Source organism: Rhinopithecus roxellana, chromosome 5 (assembly GCF_007565055.1).
Source record: "Rhinopithecus roxellana isolate Shanxi Qingling chromosome 5, ASM756505v1, whole genome shotgun sequence".
Classification (NCBI taxonomy): domain Eukaryota; kingdom Metazoa; phylum Chordata; class Mammalia; order Primates; family Cercopithecidae; genus Rhinopithecus; species Rhinopithecus roxellana.
This window is the reverse complement of record NC_044553.1, coordinates 175420839-175442716: the sequence shown is the minus strand read 5'-3', so window position 1 is coordinate 175442716 and position 21878 is coordinate 175420839. Positions and strand designations below refer to the sequence as shown.

General features: G+C 37.8%; 1 protein-coding gene across 8 annotated transcripts in view; it reads right to left on the bottom strand.

Annotated features, from left to right (window-relative positions):
* HERC1 (HECT and RLD domain containing E3 ubiquitin protein ligase family member 1) overlaps nucleotides 1–21878 on the bottom strand; it is a 233966-nt gene that overhangs the window by 98666 nt on the left and 113422 nt on the right. For 6 of the 8 annotated variants that reach the window (XM_030930058.1, XM_030930064.1, XM_030930063.1 and 3 more), the window contains exons 15-24: nucleotides 19460–19612; nucleotides 19199–19331; nucleotides 17630–17821; nucleotides 15295–15516; nucleotides 12870–13043; nucleotides 8378–8492; nucleotides 8169–8289; nucleotides 5909–6080; nucleotides 2955–3294; nucleotides 2382–2502 (exon numbers count right to left, since the gene is read on the bottom strand). In XM_030930058.1, the coding sequence (XP_030785918.1) occupies nucleotides 2382–2502; nucleotides 2955–3294; nucleotides 5909–6080; nucleotides 8169–8289; nucleotides 8378–8492; nucleotides 12870–13043; nucleotides 15295–15516; nucleotides 17630–17821; nucleotides 19199–19331; nucleotides 19460–19612 (1743 nt within the window). The remainder of the gene's footprint in view (nucleotides 1–2381; nucleotides 2503–2954; nucleotides 3295–5908; nucleotides 6081–8168; nucleotides 8290–8377; nucleotides 8493–12869; nucleotides 13044–15294; nucleotides 15517–17629; nucleotides 17822–19198; nucleotides 19332–19459; nucleotides 19613–21878) is intronic. The other 2 variants (XM_030930062.1, XM_010355460.2) reach the window with 1 other exon arrangement.

Sequence of the window (21878 nt, the reverse complement as noted above, 5' to 3'; positions counted from 1 at the left end):
AAATACATGTGGAAATTTTGCCAAAATAGATTAGACAGTTATTTATAAATTAAAAAAAAAAATTCCTGACTACCTACCATGGGCCAGGCACTATTATAGGTGCTTGAGATACAGAAGTGAATAAAACAGCAAAAAATTCCTGTCCTTAAAGAGCTTATATTCTAATGTAGACTAAGACAAACTGATCAATGAATAACTACATTATACATTAAGTGATCGATGCCCCAGAAAAAAAACAGAGCAAGGCAAGGGGGACAGGGAGTGACTATTTGGAAAAGAAGGAAAACTGCCATTTTAAATAGGGTGGTCAGCATAGGCTTCACAAAAAAAGTAATATCAGAATGAAGACTTGAAGAAAGAGAGGGAGTTAGCCATGCAGGCAATACCATTCCAGTCCTAAGAAACAGCCAGTTAAAGCCCTAAAGGGAACTTGTGTTATAGATTCATGGAACAGCTAAGAGTCCAGTGTGGCAGAAGGAGAATCATTGAGGAGAATAATAGATCAGAGAGGCAGTGGGACCAGACCATGTAGAGCCTTACAGACCCCTGGAAGGACTTAGGCTTCTAGCCTGAGAAAAGGGAAGTCATTGCAGGACTTTGAGCAGAGAAATGACATGATCTATGTTTTAAAATTATCACAGGGTTGGGAGCTGGGTGCAGTGGCTCACACCTGTAATCCCAACACTTTGGGAGGCTGAAGCAGGAGGATCACTTGAGGCCAGGAGTTTAAGGCCAGCCTGGGCAATAGAGCAAGACATAGAAATTCAAAAAATTAGCCAGACATGGTGGCACATGCCTGTAATCTCAGCTACTCAGGAGGCTGAGGCAGGAGGATTGCTTAAGCTCAGGAGTTCGAGGCTGCAGTGAACCATGATCGCACCACTGTACTCCAGCCTGAGTGACACGGTAAGATCCTGTCTCAAAAAAAAGGTAAATTATCACAGAGTTAGGAGACTAGATAATGAGTCAGACTGATCAGATTTTAAAAATTAATTGACAGAAAAATAAATGAACACAGAGGAATCTCACTAGACTATAAGACTGGGAGTGTGAAGTGGAAGCACAGGGATATTAATGCAGATGAAGGAGAAAAGGAGGAAGTATAAACAAAATGTCATGATACAATGAAACATAAAGACACTGTTCAACTTTCCTTAGATGAGGAATCCTTCATGGAAGCTTTTTTTTAAACAGTAACTTATTCTTTATGTAGTACTTTATACTTTTTCAAAAATATTTTCATATCCCTTATCTCAGTTCACACAATAGAGGAATTTCAGAATTAAACATGGAGCTCATAGATAAGTTCATCTCAAATGCTAGCATTTCTCTATGAGCTGTCACATGATATGACCAATATCCCACAGCTCTTTAACAGTAGAATCGGGACCAGAAGCCAAGTCTGACACATCACCATATACGCAACAGGCACTACCATCTTTGTATTACACAACAGGACACTAAAGCCCAGGGAGGTCATAGCACATATAGAATCACACATAAGGCAGAGGAACAGCCAAATTGAAAACCTAGCTATCAATTAACTCCAAGTCCAAAGTTGCTCAAGTAGAAGCAATCTTCTAAATAGTTTTTGCTTTATATTTTACCAGTGACACTGTAGCATACCTTTACCTTACTTCCTTTTTATATAAATTAGCATCTTATTTATCTTTACCCTAAATGCCTGCAGTCCAAGTTCTGAGGCATTTTTGATAGTTAACAGAGCTGTTAAAAGATTATAAGTAGAGGAGGTATAAACAGATTTGTACTTTAGATATACTAGTCTAGTGAAATGTGGACGGTGGGCACAAGGCAAGAGGTGAGGCAACCAGTTTGAAGGCTTCTGCACATGTCCACTCAAAAGAGAAAGTTTAAAACAGAGCAGTGGCAGAAGGAAAGGGAGAGGAGAGGACATTGGAGACACACTAATGGTAAAATTTTTAAGACCTAACTGGATTGGGAAGGCGTGAAAGACAAAGGGATCAGGAGATAAGAAAAAGAAGAGTCAAAGATGATCCCAAGTTTCTTGCTTGGATAGTTAATGTACCATCGACTAAAACAGGGGATAGAAGAGAAACAGGTTTGGAGAGAGTTCACTTGTAGATAGGTTAAGATTGGGGTAATCTGACTTATTTGGGTGGAATGTCCATCAAAGAGTCAGATATATAAATTTAGAGTTTAGAAAGAAGTCAGAGCAAGAGATTGAAACCATTAACACCTATGTGGTAAACATCTATGCAATAAAGCTATTTCTCCTAAAGTTCTTTTTGAAAAAAGTTTTTATATGTCTAAAACAAACATATTACTTACTCTAACCAAAGCTTTACATATCTATACCTTGAAAACAAAAATCTTTCTTTACTGAATCTGGGTATACCTACCAGTGTGTAACCCTCTTCATCTGATTCAGGCTGAGACAAATCAGATTCACTCCTCGATTTGATCAGTCTATAATTTGGACTTGCATGGACTAGCCGGCTCTCTGCAGTAAGACTTTCACTCCTGTCTCACATGTACAAAAAAAAAAGTTTTTTGATATAGGACTGTTAGTGAAAATAAAATTGAATGGAATTGGAGCACAGAGATAATGTACACACAGTGAGGAGTAATGTCAGTTGATAGGAAATCCTGACTCTTGTCTAAGCACAAAGCCCTTCTCAAAATAATTTGCATGTCACTAAACTACAGAGAGATGCAAGTAACTTCACATGCTTTTTCACTGCTGTTGTCTGTATGTATGAAAACCTGTGCCTCATTTAATCAGAAATTTACAGTCCATGCTGAATCAGTATCAGTATTTACATTACTTTAAATTCATCCTACTCAATTTGCATTTCTTCTTTCATGTCTATGTTAACATCAGAACACTGTAACTTTGGAAACAAACCATTTCAGTGCATTAAGTAACACAGGGAAGTGAGTAGGTCATGTTTTCAGTGTCTAGTCAGTCCCACCTGGTCATAAGTCCACCCCCTTCAGAGGCACTTGTTGAAGGTTGCTGCAACTGTCCTTCTTCTCTTCGCTTCTGAAGCTCATCTATCACAGGACTTACTCCTAATATTAACAGGGCACACCGATGGATCACGGAGTTGCACGCCGCAGTGTACACATCCTGACCCTCAGGAAGGTCTGTGCTGACCCTTCGCTCTTGCTGAGACTGAGGAGGTGGATCATCAGCTCGAGCCCCAGACCCTGCCCCACTGTTCATTCTATCTCGGTCTCGGCTACGAGCTACTTCACGGGCTGAGAGGAAACACTGAAAGATTTCTGTAACATGCAACACAAAAACAAGGTCTTAACACATGGGGAGAGAAGAGCAAAGAAAATAACAATAAAAATAGTCAAAAAGTTTGGACCAAAAACTTACTGAAAGAGGGAAAAATTATTTTTTAGACATTATATACAACATAGTTAACTTAGTTAAAATTACATTTAAAATATATTACAATACTATATTTTCATTAAAAATTACATTAGGAAATACTAATCTGCCTTTATAGAATGTAAATGTGATCATATTTCAAATGTTAGTAATGAACTAGATCAGTTATTTTCAATGTATGGTCCCAGATCAGCAGCACCCACATCATCTGGGCACTTGTTAGAAATGCAAATTATCAGGCCCACCCCAGACCTTCTGAATCAGAACCTCTAGGAGGGGGGCTCAGCAATCTGTGTTTTAAAGGCCCTTCAGCTGATTTTGAACCCCACAAAAGCCTGTGAAGCACAAGGTTAGATAAAAATAACTGCTTATTTCTAAAACGTTCACAAGCTTGGTATGAAAAATTTGACGTTTCAAAAAAAAAAAAAGACAAAATTTAAGTTATATTAGTTACAACAAAAAGTTCCCTTTCCCTTTCCGAAGTCCATATAATCCCTAACATCTACACTTTACTGTATCTTAAACACATTAAATAAGCACTGCCACTAAAGGTCTTTGCTGAAACAGAATTTAGTTTTAATGTATGGGGTAAGATTGCCTCCAGAGTGAGATGGCATCACCATGAATACCCATCTGACTCCAGCCTTTCCCTATTTCAAAGTGTAAAATATCAGTGGAGTTAACAAGGTTCTGATGCAGTGGTAGATATTTCACACTAGAAATTTTTTGCACAAATTTAGAGTGAAGATAGTATTCTTCTTCTTCTTCTTTTTATTTTTTTTGGAGATGGAGTCTCACTCTGTTGCCCAGGCTGGAGTGCAGTGGCACAATCTCGGCTCACTGCAACCTCCGCCCCCAGGTTCAGTTCAAGCGATTCTCCTGCCTCAGCCTCCTGAGTAGCTGGTATTACAGATGCGCGCCACTAGGTCAGGCTAATTTTTTGTATCTTTAGTAGAGACAGGGTTTCACCATGTTGGCCAGCCTGGTCTCGAACTCCTGACCTCGTGATCCGCCTGCCTTGGCCTCCCAAAGTGCTGGGATTACAGGCGTGAGCCACTGCATGCGGCCCAAAGACAGTATTCTTAATGGGAAACCCAGGCCAAAAAAGTTGGTAAAATACTAAATTCATCAGTTAATATGGAAGTACAAACTTTAAAAATTGATCTGTATATTTTATAAAATTGTGACAATATTTTTGTTAGGCTATTAAAAGTCCCTTATTTCCACAAAAATCAAAGCAATAAGCCCTCTAAGAGTCCAGAACTAGAAATCAATTAACGGATTAAGAAAATGGTCATTGGTGTTTGGGGCAGACCTGGTTCTAATTCTAGCTGCTACTAACTGTGGCCCAAGTCATACAATTTCGCATCCTTAAACCTTAGTTCATCCATCTTTAGAATGAGGTAATACTAGAACTTTAGACAGCTGTGATAATGAGCTAATCTATGTAAAGAACTTGACCAGTGCCCAGCATATACAGATGCTCTAAAAGCACAGCTAGTTTAAAAAGTATTAGTTCCCAGATGACTATCATTCTTTACTGTAATTGAGGGTTATACTTTACTACATTTTCACCTTCAGTCTGCTTCCAGGAATTTCTAAACTAAGTTTATATTCAACTGCAAAAGTTCCCTCAGCCTAGGTTTGTAAAATACAATTATTTTCCTTCCCCATCTCCAACTCCCTTTACTCCATTTGGACCTTTTTCCTTTTGTTTAAATCATGTTTAGTCTTGTTTCAAGCCCCCTCAAAAATCATTTTTAGAAGTATGCAGAACACAAGTAAGCTGATAATAAAGTAAGTGCCAAGTTAATTCACAGATACAGACAATCTCAAAACCAAATGCATTGCTGACCATAATGTTTTAGGGTACAGATTGAATGCACACTTTAACTTGAAATAGCCAAATCACTCAAAAGATACTAATAAATGTTTTAAAAGCTTTGACACTTCTCTTTAAACATATAAATAATTACCTTTAAAAACTATCTGTAGCCATAAAGGTATAAAAAGTTTTATTCACCCAGTCAATAGCAGTCTCATGTATATTCCTGCTCCCTATCGAAAAAGCAGTGTAGTCAGCGGGTGAAATTTTTAATTTTAAAAGTTCCACACATGGAAAACAATATGGCTCTCCCAACAGGCATAGAAAGGGGCTCTCTTCCTCACTGCTCAGAGGTCTTCGAGGCTGATGGACAACTTGTTGCCTCAAAGGACATATTTTGAATGGCCCTATCCGATGACTCATGGGTTTCATTTTACGCATGAGGCTCAGTGAAGCAGGTACTGACATTCCTGCTTCCAGAGCTTCTCAGCCCTGAATATGTAATCCAAAAGCATCAGAATAGTACTAGCACAGTTGTAGGAGCCCCTGAAATGTCAGCTAATACAAATTGAGATCATCAGCAGAATATAAAGTCCTTTTAGCAAAACTATGGAGAAAGTTTGCCTTTCTCTTTCAAGTTAGTTCCCCTATCACAAAGCATGCCACAGTTTGTATCTAGAAAGTAAGAAGGGTATACTCACTGCCAGCTGTCATCACTTCATGTTCCCGTTCCTCCTCTTCATCCTCTGGCTCCGGATGCCCCTCTTCCCGGTCTCTCTCAGCCTGTTCTTCCATTTCAGCTTCTTCATCAATAGTTCGAGTAAATGAATGCTCCTGAGGATCAACATCTGCAGAGTCCTGGTTTTCTGATATCTTAAATAAATTATCAGAAACTACACTAAATACATTTTTTCCAAAATCTTTTTAAAACTTTAAAAAACCTTAAATTTTTTATCATGGAAAATACTGATATCAGTAATAACAATGAACTGTACTACAAAAACCCAAAATATACTCTCTTAAAGATTAGAAATAATGTATGTACACAAAATATATACAGACACATATACACTCCTCCTTCCTCATTATTTTGATTAAAATGTCATGCTGTAAATTTATTCATATCCATATTGCTATTCAGCTATAAATTCCTACAGAGCTGCAATTTAGTAAGTTGTGATGAACACAATATCAAACATAAAAGGTAATTAAAGCACAGAATTTCCATTCCATTCCATTCTCTTCAAGTTATGTTACTATTACTCTGCATACATGTTTAATATTAATAACTCTAAATTTAAAACAGTATTGGTTTTCATTTTTTTTCTTTAACTTTGCCCCTGAACAAACCAAAAAATAGAAATCCGCTAAGGACAATGTCGATTTTATTCCCCACAGTGGTTACTACCTAGCAGTCATCTAGACAAAGGAAAGAATCCTTAAAACAGATACTCAGTCATAAATACCATTCAATATAAAGCGCAAATGAAAAACTTTAATTATATCCTCAGATCCATCATAAAAGTTACCTGTGACTCATGACCATTAAATAACTTAAGAATTTTACAGAGATGGGGATACTGAGTAGTCAGACTCACACAGTACGTCATTTATCCCCATATACGAGTTTCAAATCTGAGCCTCAACAAAATGGCAAATTAATACATTTCATGGACTTTCAAGGTTACTAACAAACAGATCCACAAATATTAAGTCAGTACATGCCAAAAGTCTACAAATGGAGAGACAGAGCTTGGTTTTTTAAATCTAAGGACTAAATAATGGAGTGCAAAGCATTTGATTAGTTAAGTTTCAAAGTAAGCACTACGAAGATGTTTTATTATCCAGGCTTGCATTTATAATTTTATGATCATGTTATCAAGATTACCAAGCACTTCAGAAATTATCTCCTTTTTGTTGCAAGAATTACTTCTGGACTGCTCTTAACAAGTAGTTTCGGCCAGGTGAGGTGGCTCACGCCTATAATCCTAGCACTTTGGGAGGCCGAGGTGGGTGGATCACTTGAGGTGTTCACACTCCTCACTTAAGGAGTTCAAAACCAGACTGGTAAACATGGTGAAACCCTGTGTCTACTAAAAATACAAAAAATTAGCAGGGTGTGGCGGTGTATGCCTGTAATCCCAGCTACTCGGGAGGCTGAGGCAGGAGAATCACTTGAACCCGGGTGGTGGAGGTTGCAGTGAGCCAACATCGTGCCACTGCACTCCAGTCTGGGTGACAGAGCGAGACTCTGTCTCAAAAATAAAATAAAAAAATAAGTAGTTTCAATCTTCATTTCCAATGGTAGACAACTCTAATCATCAGAAGGCCTACTTCCCTTATATTCAGCTAACAATGACTCCCCATTTGATTGTTACCCTTTGGTCCTAGTTGTGTCCTCCGGAACAAGGAACACATTTATTTCCTCTCTTATAGAGAAGCTCTTCAAGTATTTTTAAGGCAGCTATTACGTCACATGCACACACACACACACACACACACACACACACACACACCCCTCCTTGGTTTTCACTTCTCTAAGATGAACATTTTTGATACTTTCTAGTCCTTATATGACATAATTTTTGGACTTTATCAATCCAAGGTATTTCTTAATGTCCCTCATAAATTATGGCACCCCAAATTAAACAGGGTAATTCAAATGTGGCCTGATCAGCACAAAGACAGGAATAATAATACCTATGATTTGAATCATTCAATTTGTTATTAATATTTATGCAGCCAACTAAACTTTCTTAGAATCCATATCACACTTGGTAAATGTGAGGTTAAGTAAATCTCACATCCTTTCCTTTTTTTTTTCTACTAGAAAAAGAACTACTTAACATGTATTGAACATATGCAATGACCAAGGCATATTTTTTTCTCACATAAACCAATTTAGCGCTAGCTCTCACAGCTTGCAGAAAAATATAGAAATTAATTGATTTCAAACTTTACCCATCTGTCCCGTGATGATGACCTGGTTTGAATAAGTTCAAGGTTCTTGCAAGCAAGTAAACGACTTCGAACTTTGTATACACAACGGTACACTTCTGATAAGTGTTTACCAGGTTGATATCTAAATGAAGAACCAAAATAGAAAAGTTACCTAATTTCTAACATCATGAGAGCAAATATTTGTCTGAGGATAGTTTTAAGTTACTTGCCGGCTTTCTCCACATGCTTGACTAAGTAAGTTTGTGTGTTTCAGAAGAGCTGCAAGAACAAATCTAGACACAGTGTCCAAGAGTGACTCATTACTTAAAGTTGCACTGTCCCAATCTGAAAATAAAAATGATGCATTGACATTTAAAAGGGCTCAGAAAACAGTCCAGAGGTAATTTTTATAGTTTTAGTCATCCAACACCTGAATTTTATCAGCCTTCTAAATAGTTACTTAACAAATGCACCTCATTAGATCCCACTTACTGTTCCAAGTGCTGCGGATATAGCAGTGAACAAAACTAAATCCCTGATCTAATAGAGCTTATATTCTTAGGAGGAGGGGGGCAGGAGAGAAAATTAAAAAGAAAACATTAATATGACAGGTAAGTGCTATGAGGAAAAATAAAGCAGGGTAAGGAGAACAGGCACTACTGTATATGTGGGATTACTATTTTATATAGGGTGGTCTGGGAAAGTTTCTGATAAGGTTACATTTGAACAGAGATCTAAATTAAGTGGGGGAAGAAGCCATGTGAAAATGGGTCCCCTCAGAAAAACCTAGTGCAGAGGATCTGGGATGGGTTCAAAGAGGCCAGTGTGGCTGGGGTAAACCGTGCATGCACGGAATGGGTAGAAGACATCAGAGAGCTGGCTGGGGACCAGATCCCAATGGCCTTGCAGGCCAGTACAAGTCCTCCAGGTTTTACTCTGAGAAAAATGAGAAGCAGCATTAGAAGGCTTTGAACAGAGATACAACATGATCTGACTTGTATTTCTGAAAGCTCGCTCTGCTGAGTGGAGAACTGACTTATAGGAACAGCAACAGCAGAAGTAATTATTGCAGCAATACAAGGGAGAAATGATAATGGCTCAGAAAAAGGTAAGAGCAGCAAAGGTAATGACAAGTGGCTGGAGAGTCCACATGTATTTTGAAGGCAGAATCGACAGGATTTGTTGATAGATCAGATGTGTGATGTGAGAATATGAGAGAAGTCAAAGGTGATTCCAAATACATTTAAAATGTAGTTGGCATTTACTGAGAAAGGAAGACCACAGGAGCAGTTTTGAGGGTAAGAAGCTGGAATCAGGAGTCTAGTTTTGAATACTTTCCATTAGACATTCTAGAGGAGATAGCGAGTAAACTAATCGCATATACACGTATCTGGTATTTGAAGCCATAAAAGTATATACTGTGAATACAAGTACATTTAAGTGGGTGAGAAATGAAACAACATTTCTTCAAATAGAAACAAAGACATCTAGTTGAAAACCCAAATCACAACATTAGATGATGAGGACTAGTCAGGTGCTTTTTCTTCCCATTCTTTTTTTTTTTTTTTTTTTTTTTTTAAGAGACGGTCTCACTCTGTGGTCCAGGCTGGAGTGCAGTGGTGACTGTATGGCTCACTACAGTCTCAAAATCCTGGGCTCAAATGATCCTCCTGCCTTAGCCTCCTAAGTAGCTGGAGCTACAGGTGTGAGCTACCACCCTTGGCCTCTTCCCATTCTTTAATTCTATGTTGGCACACTAGTATTGTACTTTAACAATGTAGTACATTTAACAATGTACATTTAACAATGTAGTACATTTCAAATGGGGGTGGGAGAGTTATTGTCCACTCTGTTCCCAGAGGGACTACTAGTCTCTGTTCGTTTGACAGATTTGCTAAATGTCTGGGCTACTTATAAACAAAACAAAACCAACAAAAAACACACTTGAAAAATTTTTAGCCTCAAATTAATTTTGGTTCTTAATTCCTTCTTAAAACTCTCATCTCTGGAGATAAAAATGTTATATGTTGGTTTTCATTTCAGTATGCCTAAGTCAGAAATTTAAGTTCAGACTTATCCTGCTTTATTGGTAAAAAAAAATTGACACGGACAAATATGCCAGATTTTAAGAAAATCTTACAGCCCACAGAGAATCTTAGAATGACAGTCTGTATTATGTACTAATTTTTTCTTCATCAGGCTCTTAAGAAATCATCTGTTCCGTGGAATTGCTTGCTATTCTGAGAACTGCTATGACTAAAAAATCCAACAAGACTCCATTTCAAGGAACCTAATATTCGATTTTAAAAGCACACTAAAATAACACTCTTTGTTGTGTTTTAAATTTAGCAGGTATTATTCTCCTACGCCATTTTAAAAATAATGGTTTCCTTTAAAACACCTTTATTAAAGTTATGCTCATTTCATACCAAAAAACAAAGAACGTTTCCACTATTTAGGAATAAAGCCTATGCTTGCAATGTAAAAGTAATACAACAAACGGACCCATACAACAAGTTTTTATTCACCTTATATCTAGATTTTTCTTTTAAGTTCTCACTGCAAGGTAATAAGTGATAACGTGGTATAGAAAATCTAACCGCATATCCCAAGCAAATGTTACAAATAAGAAATATCAGAAAATACACCTTAGAAAGTAAACTTTTTTCCTCCTCATTACTTTACTATTTAACCTCTGGTAGGAGTCACCATAACAGAATGAGTGAATAAATGATTAAGAAACAAAATGGGGCCAGGTGCTGTGGCTCACACCTGTAATCCCAGCACTTTGGGAGGCCGAGGCGGGTGGATCACCTGAGGTCACGAGTTCGAGACCAGCCAAGGCCAACATAGCATAAACCCCATCTCTACTAAAAATACAAAAATTAGCTGGGTGTGGTGGTGCACGCCTGTAATCCCAGCTACTTGGGAGGCTGAGGCAGGAGAATCGCTTGAACTGGGAAGGCAGAGGCTGCAGTGAGTTGGGATCACGCCACTGCGCTCCAGCCTGGGTGACAAAAGCGAGACTCTGTCTCAAAAAAAAAAAAAAAAAAAAGAAACAAAATGGATGAGATTAAACATTCAAAGGTGTCATCTTACTAGTAGATCTGAATAATGCGTATCTCATTGCATTTTCTTTATAAAAAATAAAGGCCAATAAAAAGTAAAAATGTATTTATTTTTGCCATTTTTATCACACAAGAAAGAAAATCCAAAAAAAGGGACAAAACTAATGACAGGATAAGAGAATGACACAGAGAAAGAAAACTAGAGACAGGCGATTCTGAACAATTCTGATCATTGTTAAAAAAAAAAAAAAAGGAGCTAAAAGCAAATCAGGTACATTCTTTGAAAATATGTACATAAAATTAATTTTCTTTGTTGTTGTTGTTTTTTGATACAGAGTCTCACTCTGTCACTCAGGTTGGAATGCAGTGGTACAATCTCGACTCACTGCAACCTCCGCCTCCTGGGTTCAAGTGACTGTTGTGCTTTAGCCTCCCGAGTAGCTGGGATTACAGGCACATGCCACCATGACCGGCTAATTTTTTTCCATTTTTAGTAGAGACAGGGTTTCGCCATGTTGGCCAGGCTGATCTCGAATTCCCGGCCTCAAGTGATATCTCCCACCTCAGCCTCCCGAAGTGCTGAGATTACAGGCGTGAGCCACTGTGCCCAGCCTATAAAATTAATTTTCTTAATCAAATAATATTAGAAACTGAAATACCACCACAAACTCGCATAGTACTTTACCATGGTGCTTAACAGTATATCTTATCTCAAACTGGTATCTTCACCAGCACTCTAGAGTAGGCAAAATGTTTTATAGATGAAGAAATACTGACCACACCTAGAGCTAAGACTTCTAAGTACACATCCTTTTAGTTATTATACCAGGGCTTGCAAAGAGAAGATAATCGTTAAACAGACTCTTAATCGTTAACAGATCCATTTACATAGCATGGAATACAACAGTCCTCCCTTATCCATGGTCTTGCTTTTCATGGTTTCAGTTACTTGTGGTCAACAACTGTGGTCCAAAAATATTAAATGGAAAATTCCAGAAATAAACAATTCTTAACTTTTAAATTGCATGCCCTTTTAAGTAGTATGATGAAATCTCACCAAGTCACTTAGTAACCCTCTTGGTTATACAATCTACTGCTGCAGTATCACAGTGCTTATGTTCAAGTAACCCTTATTTTACTTAATACTAGCCCCAAAATGCAAGAGTAGTAATTCAGTTAGCATATTATTGTAATTGTTCTATTTTATTATTGTTGTTGTTAATATCTTACAATGCCTAATTTATAAATTAAACTTTACCATGGGCAAGTATGTACACACAGGAAAAAAAGTAATGTATATAGAGTACGGTACTACCTGTGGTTTCAGGCAATCTACTGGGAGTCTTGGAACATGTCACCCACAGATATAGGGAGACTACTATACTTTAGTAAAATGATGACCTACAAATGTATTATATAAATCTCAATTTTCACACAGTAGGTTTAAGTGGAATACATGTATATAAAAGAACAGTTACACTATTTTCCACAAAGGGAAAAACAAATTGTTTAAAAGTGTTATTCATAAAATACCTTTTCCTATTTAAAAAAAAAAAGGGCGATCCCTATGAGTTTCACTTACGTATCTTGCAAATATATTTGTGAGCACTATGAGCTAACTACAAATTTACTCCCTTTAGCTTCTTTATCTTACCTTTACTAACAGCATAGTCCTGCATGCTGATCCAAAGGCTTCGGGCAGGCTCTTTAGAACAACCCAACGCCAAGTCTACATAGACAGCAATTTCAGGCCGCAATTTATAATCAAAAGGCTTCTGTTCTTCATTTCCAGAAAGTGCTACTTCTAACAGGCAACTCATACATTTATCTAAAAAAAATACTCACGTTACCAATTTTAACATCATAAATTTTGGTGCTACAAATAAAATCTTACCACATTTATTTAATGATTATGAAATGATAAACTTCAAACCATTTTTTTTTTTTTTTTTTTTTTTTGAGACGGAGTCTTGCTCTGTCGCCCAGGCTGGAGTGCAGTGGCCGGATCTCAGCTCACTGCAAGCTCCGCCTCCCGGGTTCACGCCATTCTCCTGCCTCAGCCTCCCGAGTAGCTGGGACTACAGGCGCCCACCAGGTCGCCCGGCTAGTTTTTTGTATTTTTAGTAGAGACGGGGTTTCACCATGTTAGCCAGGATGGTCTTGATCTCCTGACCTCGTGATCCGCCCGTCTCGGCCTCCCAAAGTGCTGGGATTACAGGCTTGAGCCACCGCGCCCGGCCAACTTCAAACCATTTTAAGTAAACATTACCAAGGTAAAGTCCTTTAAAGTTTTACAGTTGGAGGTAGTAACAACCCTCTTACATTCTCCAGAAGGATGTGACACTCTACCAACTGTGACACTCCAAAAAAAGACTCTGGCATTTTGCAGTCAAATGCTTTACCTCTGAGCTATACCCCCAAGCTCTGGCGTTTTGGCAGGCAGAGACCAAAGAAACTAAATGTCCTACACATGCAACAGTCTTGTGTAACAAAAAACCACCTTGTTCAAAACGGAATGATACCCTCTTTGAGAAATGGGGAAACACTGAAAAAGAGACTAGATCATTTTTTTTAAATAGATTTAAGTAAAAATAATCAGTTAAAAATGATCCATGTAAAAGATACCATGAACAATTTCTCAACTGATATTTGTATTTGTACAGGTGGTTCCTAACTTTCCAGTGGGACATTTGACATTCAGAATTCATTTCACATTTAAAAAACAAAGAAAACCATGTTCTAAGTGATGATGAGGTTCTTGGGCTAGTATCAAAAATCAATTTAACCCATAATATACTAAATTATTGTATTGTTATAATTTTACAAAGGATAATACCTTTTTCTAATACATACAAACAAAATTTTAATGGTTTCATGATTTTATAATTGAAAAAGTGAAAATAACATTAAAAAGAAATTGATTTTATTCATATTAAAGGCCAGTTTAATTGAGTAAATATAGAAGAAATATGAGGAGGGTAGAGACAGAGATACTTTTGCTCTCAGGAGGTCCTTTAGGACTGTCACAAGGTTAAACACTGACAGCAGTGGAACTATCTTTATCATGTTAAATACCCCTTGAAAAACCATGATTTTACTTTCTTTAACAAAATGTTTCATAAACACCAGTCCAACATCATCAGCCATGGCCAAAATCACTTTCTGGTTCATAAATGAAATGATGAATGTACATTCATATACATTCATATTTGGAAACGGAGGAAAATCCTCAACTGCTTCCCTCACTCCCACTCTCCAACCCTCCAAATCCCAAAGCATACTCTTTCTTTTTGTTTTTTCTTCTCTTTTCAGCTCTCCTTCTTTTCTCCTTTCCTCTCAATCTCTCTTAGACTTTCCTTCATGGACATATTGAGTCTCTTTCTCTTATCAGAGAAATAATAAATTTTAGATCTAATAATATCATGTAGCCTGTCTAATCCAAATCATTATTTTATAGAACCAAAATGAGAAGCCTAGAGAGATTAAAGGACCAATTCTAGATAAAACAACTGGATTACCAGATTAAGTCTTCATGTTCAGTCTAAGAACTAGTCTGCCAGCAATATATACAAATGGAAGATGATGCAGAAGGGAAATCTTAAAGGCACTTTAAGTGGCGAAGAAAAAATTAGGACATAATATAATGTCAGCATGAAAGCAAGACAGGCTGGGAGGAAAAGAGGCTGCCACTCACATCTGAGGGGTGCTGCACTGATAAGTCATGGTTAAGTGCTCTTACAGGGCTTTACATTCTGTGAAGCAGTTTCATAACCTCCAAGTCTTGGAAGATAAGTGATGAAGCATTGAGTTAGATGACTTGCTCAAAAGGAGTAATAAATATGACAAAGAGTAGGACCAGACCTACAATTTCTATTTCTTTTGGGGGCTCTTTTCACCATACTGTGCTGCAGGATTTAACCATTTTTCTTAGGGCTCCAAGTCATAGCCCCAGATTCCCTACACTGCTAATGTTGCAATTGGTGCCTGTCAGTTCTCTATTCAGCAAACTCAGAATAGAGAAATCTCCAACTAAGGTACAAACAGGCATGTATTTTAAATGTTGCAGAGAAGCACATTACCCAATTGAGGAGTGTCCATTTCTACACCATCACTGAACAGTGGCGTTTTCATCCAATATGCAGTGTCCTGTTCCTCTGGAGACACAGGGGAGCCCTGAAGCATGCCACCAAGACATCGCCCAATAAGGAGAGCAATTGTTCTTTCTAGATCCACAAGCCATACCCAGGACTGAGCTGGTTGAGGTAATGGCAGACCAGCAGGATCAATTAGTTCTGGCCCTCCTAAAGACAAAATCATTAGTTATTGTGTCTTTATCTGGTACTTTTAAGATTCAGAGTATTTCTTATGGTCACCTACTGTATTGCAGTAAGATACTGATGTAAAATACTTTACGATGAAAACACAAATTATAATACTTTCTGTATTTTTTCTCTTTACCAGACTGATTTAAAATAATATCCAGAGAAGTTATGCTATCAAACAAAATTTTCCTTGGTAAAGTTAATAATTTTAAGATAAACATTAAAACAACATATGACAACATTATTCCGATCAATTATATTCCTACTTTTCATTATCCAGACCAAAATTCACTATCTTTAGGGAGTACTCTGAGTTTATTCCTCCAAAATCAACACACAAATTTATCCATTAAAATGACATTCAAGATTGTTTAATGCTTTTTAAGGCTTGAATTCAGAATTGTCTTAATACTAAGCTCCAGACCCAGGCTTTCCTTTTTTTGGGGGGGTGGGCACAGAGTCTTGTTCTGTCACCCAGGCTGGAGTGCAGTGGCGTGAACTTGGCTCACTGAAACCCCTGCCTCCCAGGTTCAAGCGATTCTCCTGTCTCAGCCTCCCAAGTAGCTGGGAGTATAGGCATGCACCACCATACATGGCTAATTTCTTTATTTTTAGTAGAGGGGGGTTTCACCATGTTGGCCAGGCTGGTCTTGAATTCCTGACCTCAGGTGATCTGGCGGCCTCAGCCTCCCAAAGTGCTGGGATTACAGGTGTGAGCCATCACACCTGGCCCAGACCCATGCTTTCTTATTGTACATTTGTTTTTAGAAGTTCTTGACTTCACGAAATGACAGCAATAAGGAACCCATACCAATGAAATAAAAATAGAGATTAACAAATCCAAAAAGTAGTTATTTGAAATGATAATGGATAAGTTATCTAAAAGGAAAATGGATAAACGATTAATAAAATTACTCAAGAAAAAAAAGGCAAATTTGAAAAATAGGAATAAAGAGGATATAACCATAGATATACTAGAGATTTTTTAAAACCATTAATATTATAAACAACTTTATGCCAATAAATTTGAAACCAACAAAATAACATTCCTAGAAAAATATACATTTCCAAAATGGACTGGAGAAGAAACATAAGATGGAAGGGAACATTAACCACTAGAGAATGAAAATTGTCAGAGTCGGTCTACAAACAAAACACCAGGGCCAGATAGTTTCATAGATAAATTCTTCTAAAACTTCAGGAAGAGATAACCCCTACCTTACACAAATTATTTCAGTGAACAGGAATAAAAGGAAGTTCCACGTTCATGGTATGAGATTAGTGTAATTTTGATAGTAAACACCAAGAAAGGATAGCATGAAAAAATGAAATTATAGAAAAATATCAGTTATAAACACAGATGAAAAAAATAAAATAAAATGACACCTTACTCACCTGATAGAAATAGACCGAATCTTAGCAAGTTCTGAGACACTTTAAAAAAGAAGCAACTGGCTCACGCCTGTAATCCCAGCACTTTGGGAGGCTGAGGTGGGCGGATCATGAGGTCAGGAGTTCAAGAACAGCCTGGCCAACATGATGAAACCCTGTCTCTACTAAAAATACAAAAATTAGCCGGGCATAGTCGTGCACGCCTGTAAACCCAGCTACTCGGGAGGCTGAGGCAGGAGAACTGCTTGAACCCTGGAGGCAGAGGTTGCAGTGAGGCAAGATCGTGCCACTGCACTCCAGCCTAGGTGACACAGCGAGACTCCACCTCAAAAAAAAAAAAAAAAAAAAGAATAAACCTGGAAAAACTCCATATAAAGCCTAATCAACATCCTGATATGGCTGTAAACTTGACACTTGGACTAACTGACACTTGATCACTGAACTGTATAATGTTAAAATAAGATAGGCCCTCAAGGTCATCTTTCTAACCCCAACGCTTTTCCTTTTGTGCACCAGTCCAGGATTTTTTCCAATAAAATAAGAGGCCTTACTTAAACTTGAAAAGTTTTTAAGATTTCAGTGATGAAATTCCTTTGATAGCTTTGGGATAGACAGACTCCAGTGGAAAAACACAGTGATGTGTGCAACAGGAACAACTTTTGTCAAGGGCATTATTTGCTCTTTTATTGTCTTTACTTACCATGAAGAGGCCACTGTAACTCCTGGTCTTCTAAAAGATCAGCAGCTGGCAGGAGTCTATTAAGGCAATCAAGAGGTGGCAACAAGTCGAGGAGGTAACTCAATAAAGGCCGAGCCACTGACACAGGGAGTAACAGCAGGGAGTTAACAATTTGGCAGAGCATACTGCCAGCAGCTGAGACGTATATCACATCTATGAAGGGAAAGAAATTAAACATGGGACAATCGTTTCAAATGAACTTTAAAAAAGGAACCTAAGAAATATTATTTTAGCCTGGAACTAGAGTAGACTCATTCAATAATTCTTTGTTGAACACCTATCTGGTAGCTAATGTAGTATCAGTGTTTGTTCACTTTCAGAAAGTACACCAACAAACACTTTACAGCAAAGCATATGCATCCTCCATACCAACAAATTGAAAGGATTATAAATGTTTTCCTTAAAATGCATTATGAATTTCTCATTCGTTAATTTATCTTCATTTTATAATTTACTCAAGAAATATTTACTGACATACCAGGCACAGTTCTAGGTGAAAGGGACACAGCTACGAGCAAAGCAGTCAAAACTTCCTGTCTTCTTGGTGCTCACCTGCTAGTGAGGGAATGTTTTCATATTTTTTAAACTAAATTTACTTTTTTAAAAATCGAGATCACCTTAAAACATGTGTTTTTATAATCTATATTGGTTTTAAACCAATTTTGTTTCAATGTTTCATTGTATATCAGGGCAGAGAGGGCCATTCAGAAATGAGCTCAGTTTGAACATATTTTAGTTGCTGTGGAACAGCCAAATGGAGGTATCTAATGAGGAATGGTTTCAGTTTCACAGCTTGTTCCTTTCATTCTTTTTTTAGTGGGGGAACTTCAGAGGTGGCTGGTTTTAGATAAACATTAAATTTTGGTTGTCTTTTGAATAACAAAGAAAAGACACCCAGTATGCAATTAAAGAATGGCTCTAGGACTCAGGAAACGTGTTCTCAGCTAGATGGAAATACAGGAGTCATTAATATATACATGGCTGTTAAAGACATTGAGACTAGATAAGACCATTGGGGGAGGAAAGAGGATTGAAGGCAAAATTCAGAGGATCCTCAACATTAGAGGGCATGTCCAAGGAAGGGGAGCCTATAGGAAGCCACTGAAAAAGAGGAGTCAGAGGAAGGAGAAAAAAGGACTGTGACTACCCAGAAGCCCAAAGAATTTCAAGAAGGAAACTGAAAAAATGGTAAATGCTGAAGAGAAAGGTAAAGAAACAACAGGTTTAAAAAAAAAAAAAAAAAAGAGCAGATTAAAAAATCTTACTTTGTGCCATTTAAAATTAATCTTTTTGAGTTTATATCAACCAGTGCCTTTAAATTAGGCCTCTGTCATGCCAAGTAGACTCTTTTCAAGATCAGTCACTGCTAACACTACCCCCAAACCAAGACTAAAGGAATCTTCAATACAAAGGAGATTCAAGATCGTTCCTATTCCAGTCAGAGGCTTCTGGCCCTCTTAAGACTTTGGAAAGGCAAGTATTCTTGCTTCTTAATGACTGATTAAATTTGAAATGAAATACCAAACTCACCTCTTAATTTTTCTCCAACACTGCCATTCCAAGGACTTTCTTTGAGCAAATTTGCAGAACGTGAATAAATATCTGTGGCATGAGGCAACAAAAGCTGAAGATGTTTATGAAGCAATGCCACACTGCTTGAGTTCTAAGAAGAAAAAAAGTTCCTAAATTACTACTTTGAAAGATTCAACATACAAAAATATCATGGCCTATCCAAATATCTGAGTTTCAAGGTCCCTGATAGATCACCATAAAAGATAAATAATCACATACCTCACTAATGTTATTGATATGGCAAAATGCCAGCAGCTGTTTCTGTAGTGAACATAGCAGTTCATGAAGATGAGCAGGCTGGCTGTTTTCTGATGATGATGTTCCAAGTAGAAATTTATCACTATTCTTTTCTAGCTCTCCAAATGCTTGATCCTAAAATGACACACACAAAGGAAGTTTATATTTGAAGTGCTTGAAATTGAAAGTAACAACCTACCATAAATCTGATTTAAGCAGCATTATATGGGCCAGGTGCAGTGGCTCATGCCTGTAATCTAGCACTTTGGGAGTCTGAGGCAGGCAGATCACCTGTAGTCAGGAGGTTGAGACTAGCCTGGCCAACATGGTGAAACCCCGGTCTCTACTAAAAATACAAAAATCAGCTGGGCACGGTGGTGGGCGCAGGAGGCAGAGGTTGCAGTAAGCCAAGATCGCGCCATCGCACTCCAGCCTGGACGACAAGAGTGAAACTATGTCTCCGAAAAAAAAAAAGGGCCGGGCGCAGGAGCTCACAACTGTAATCCCAGCACTTTGGGAGGCCAAGGTGGGCAGATCACGAGGTCAGGAGATCGAGACCATGGTGAAACCCCGTCTCTACTAAAAATACAAAAAATTAGCCAGGCGTGGGTGGTGGCGGGCATCTGTAGTACCAGCTACTTGGGAGGTTGAGGCAGGAAGATGGCGTGAACCCGGGAGGCGGAGCTTGCAGTGAGCGGAGATCGTGCCACTGCATTCCAGCCTAGGTGACAGAATGAGACTCTGTCTCAAACAAAACAAAACAAAACAAAAGCATTATATCCTTTCTCCTATTACCAATTTTTAAATATTTGCCATAATCCTTATGATACTAGCTATTAGATGGTAAAATTCATCAAGCTACTTCTATTTTTTTCCATTAAAAAAAATAAAAGCAGCTGGGTACGGTAGCTCACACCTATAGTCCCAACACTTTGGGAGGCCGAGGTGGAAAGACTGCCTGAGGCCAGGAGTCAAGACCAGCGTGGGCAACACAGCAAGACTTCATCTCTACAAATTTTTTTGTTTGTTTGTTTTTAATTAGCGGAGCATGGTGGTGCACACCTCTAGTCCCAGCTACTTGAGAGGCTGAGGTGGGAGGACCACTTGAGCCCAGGAGTTCGAAGCTGTAGTGAGCTATGATGGTGCCACTGTACTCTAGCCTGGGCAACAGAAAGCCTGTCTCTAATAAAATTAAAATTAAAATAAAAAAAGAGATATGACAACTAAATATAATGTGAGATTCTGCACCAGATCATGAAGGGGAAGGGCTGGGGTCAGAAACTGCTATAAAGGGCATTATTGGGGCAACTGTAGAAATGTAAATGTAGACTATATATTAAATAACAGTTCTGTATCAATGTTAAATTTTCTAAATTCAATAATTATTCTGTTGTTACGTAAGAAAATGTCCTGGTTTTTTAAAAATACATACTTAATATATGCTTAAATACTTAGGGGCAGCCAGCCATCCGCAATTTACTCTCAAATGATTTAGAGAGAGAAAACAAATTTGGCTGAAGAGCATAGGGGAATTCTTTGAATGATTCCTGTAACTCCTCGTGAGTTTTAAATTACTTCAAGTTAAAAATATTTTTTAAAAAGAGATGCTTAGTATATTTAGAAAATATCAAAACTCTATTTTAAAAAGTTAAAAGAGGCCGGGTGCAGTGACTCACGCCTGTAATCCCAGCACTTTGGGAGGCCGAGGTGGGCAGATCACGAGGTCAGGAGATCGATACCATCCTGACTAATGCAGTTTTAGTCTCTACTAAAAACACAAAAAATTAGCCGGGCGTAGTGGCAGGTGCCTGTAGTCCCAGCTACTCCGGAGGCTGAGGTAGGAGACTGGTGTGAACCCGGGAGGTGGAGCTTGCAGTGAGCCGAGATGGCGCCACTGCACACTCCAGTCTGGGCGATAGAGCGAGACGCCATCTCAAAAAAAAAAAAAAGCGCCATTTAAACAACCACTCAAATAAAATGGCTGCTACTATAATATTTTTTGGTGTATTTCTTTCCTGATTTTGTCCTTTTAAAATATTTTTCATAATATTGTACTGCATATTCTATTTTTAATCTGCTCTTTTCCAATGGAATCATAACCCATTTTCATAAACCATGTATATATAAAATACAATATTCCATTGAACACATATACCATAAATTACTTAACCACTCCTCTATTTTTAGATATTTCTGCTATTTCCAACTTTATTTCCTGTAAATAATCATGTGCTGAATACCTTCAGGCAGAAAATTTGGTCTACGTATACAATATACAAGATAGAATATGGGAAAACTGTAGGGCCCTTGCTATAAGTTGTTAATTAGTACTGTTATTTTAAAATCTTAGAACAAATTTGGTTTAAATCACATCAGAAAGAGACATTAATTTATTATTTCA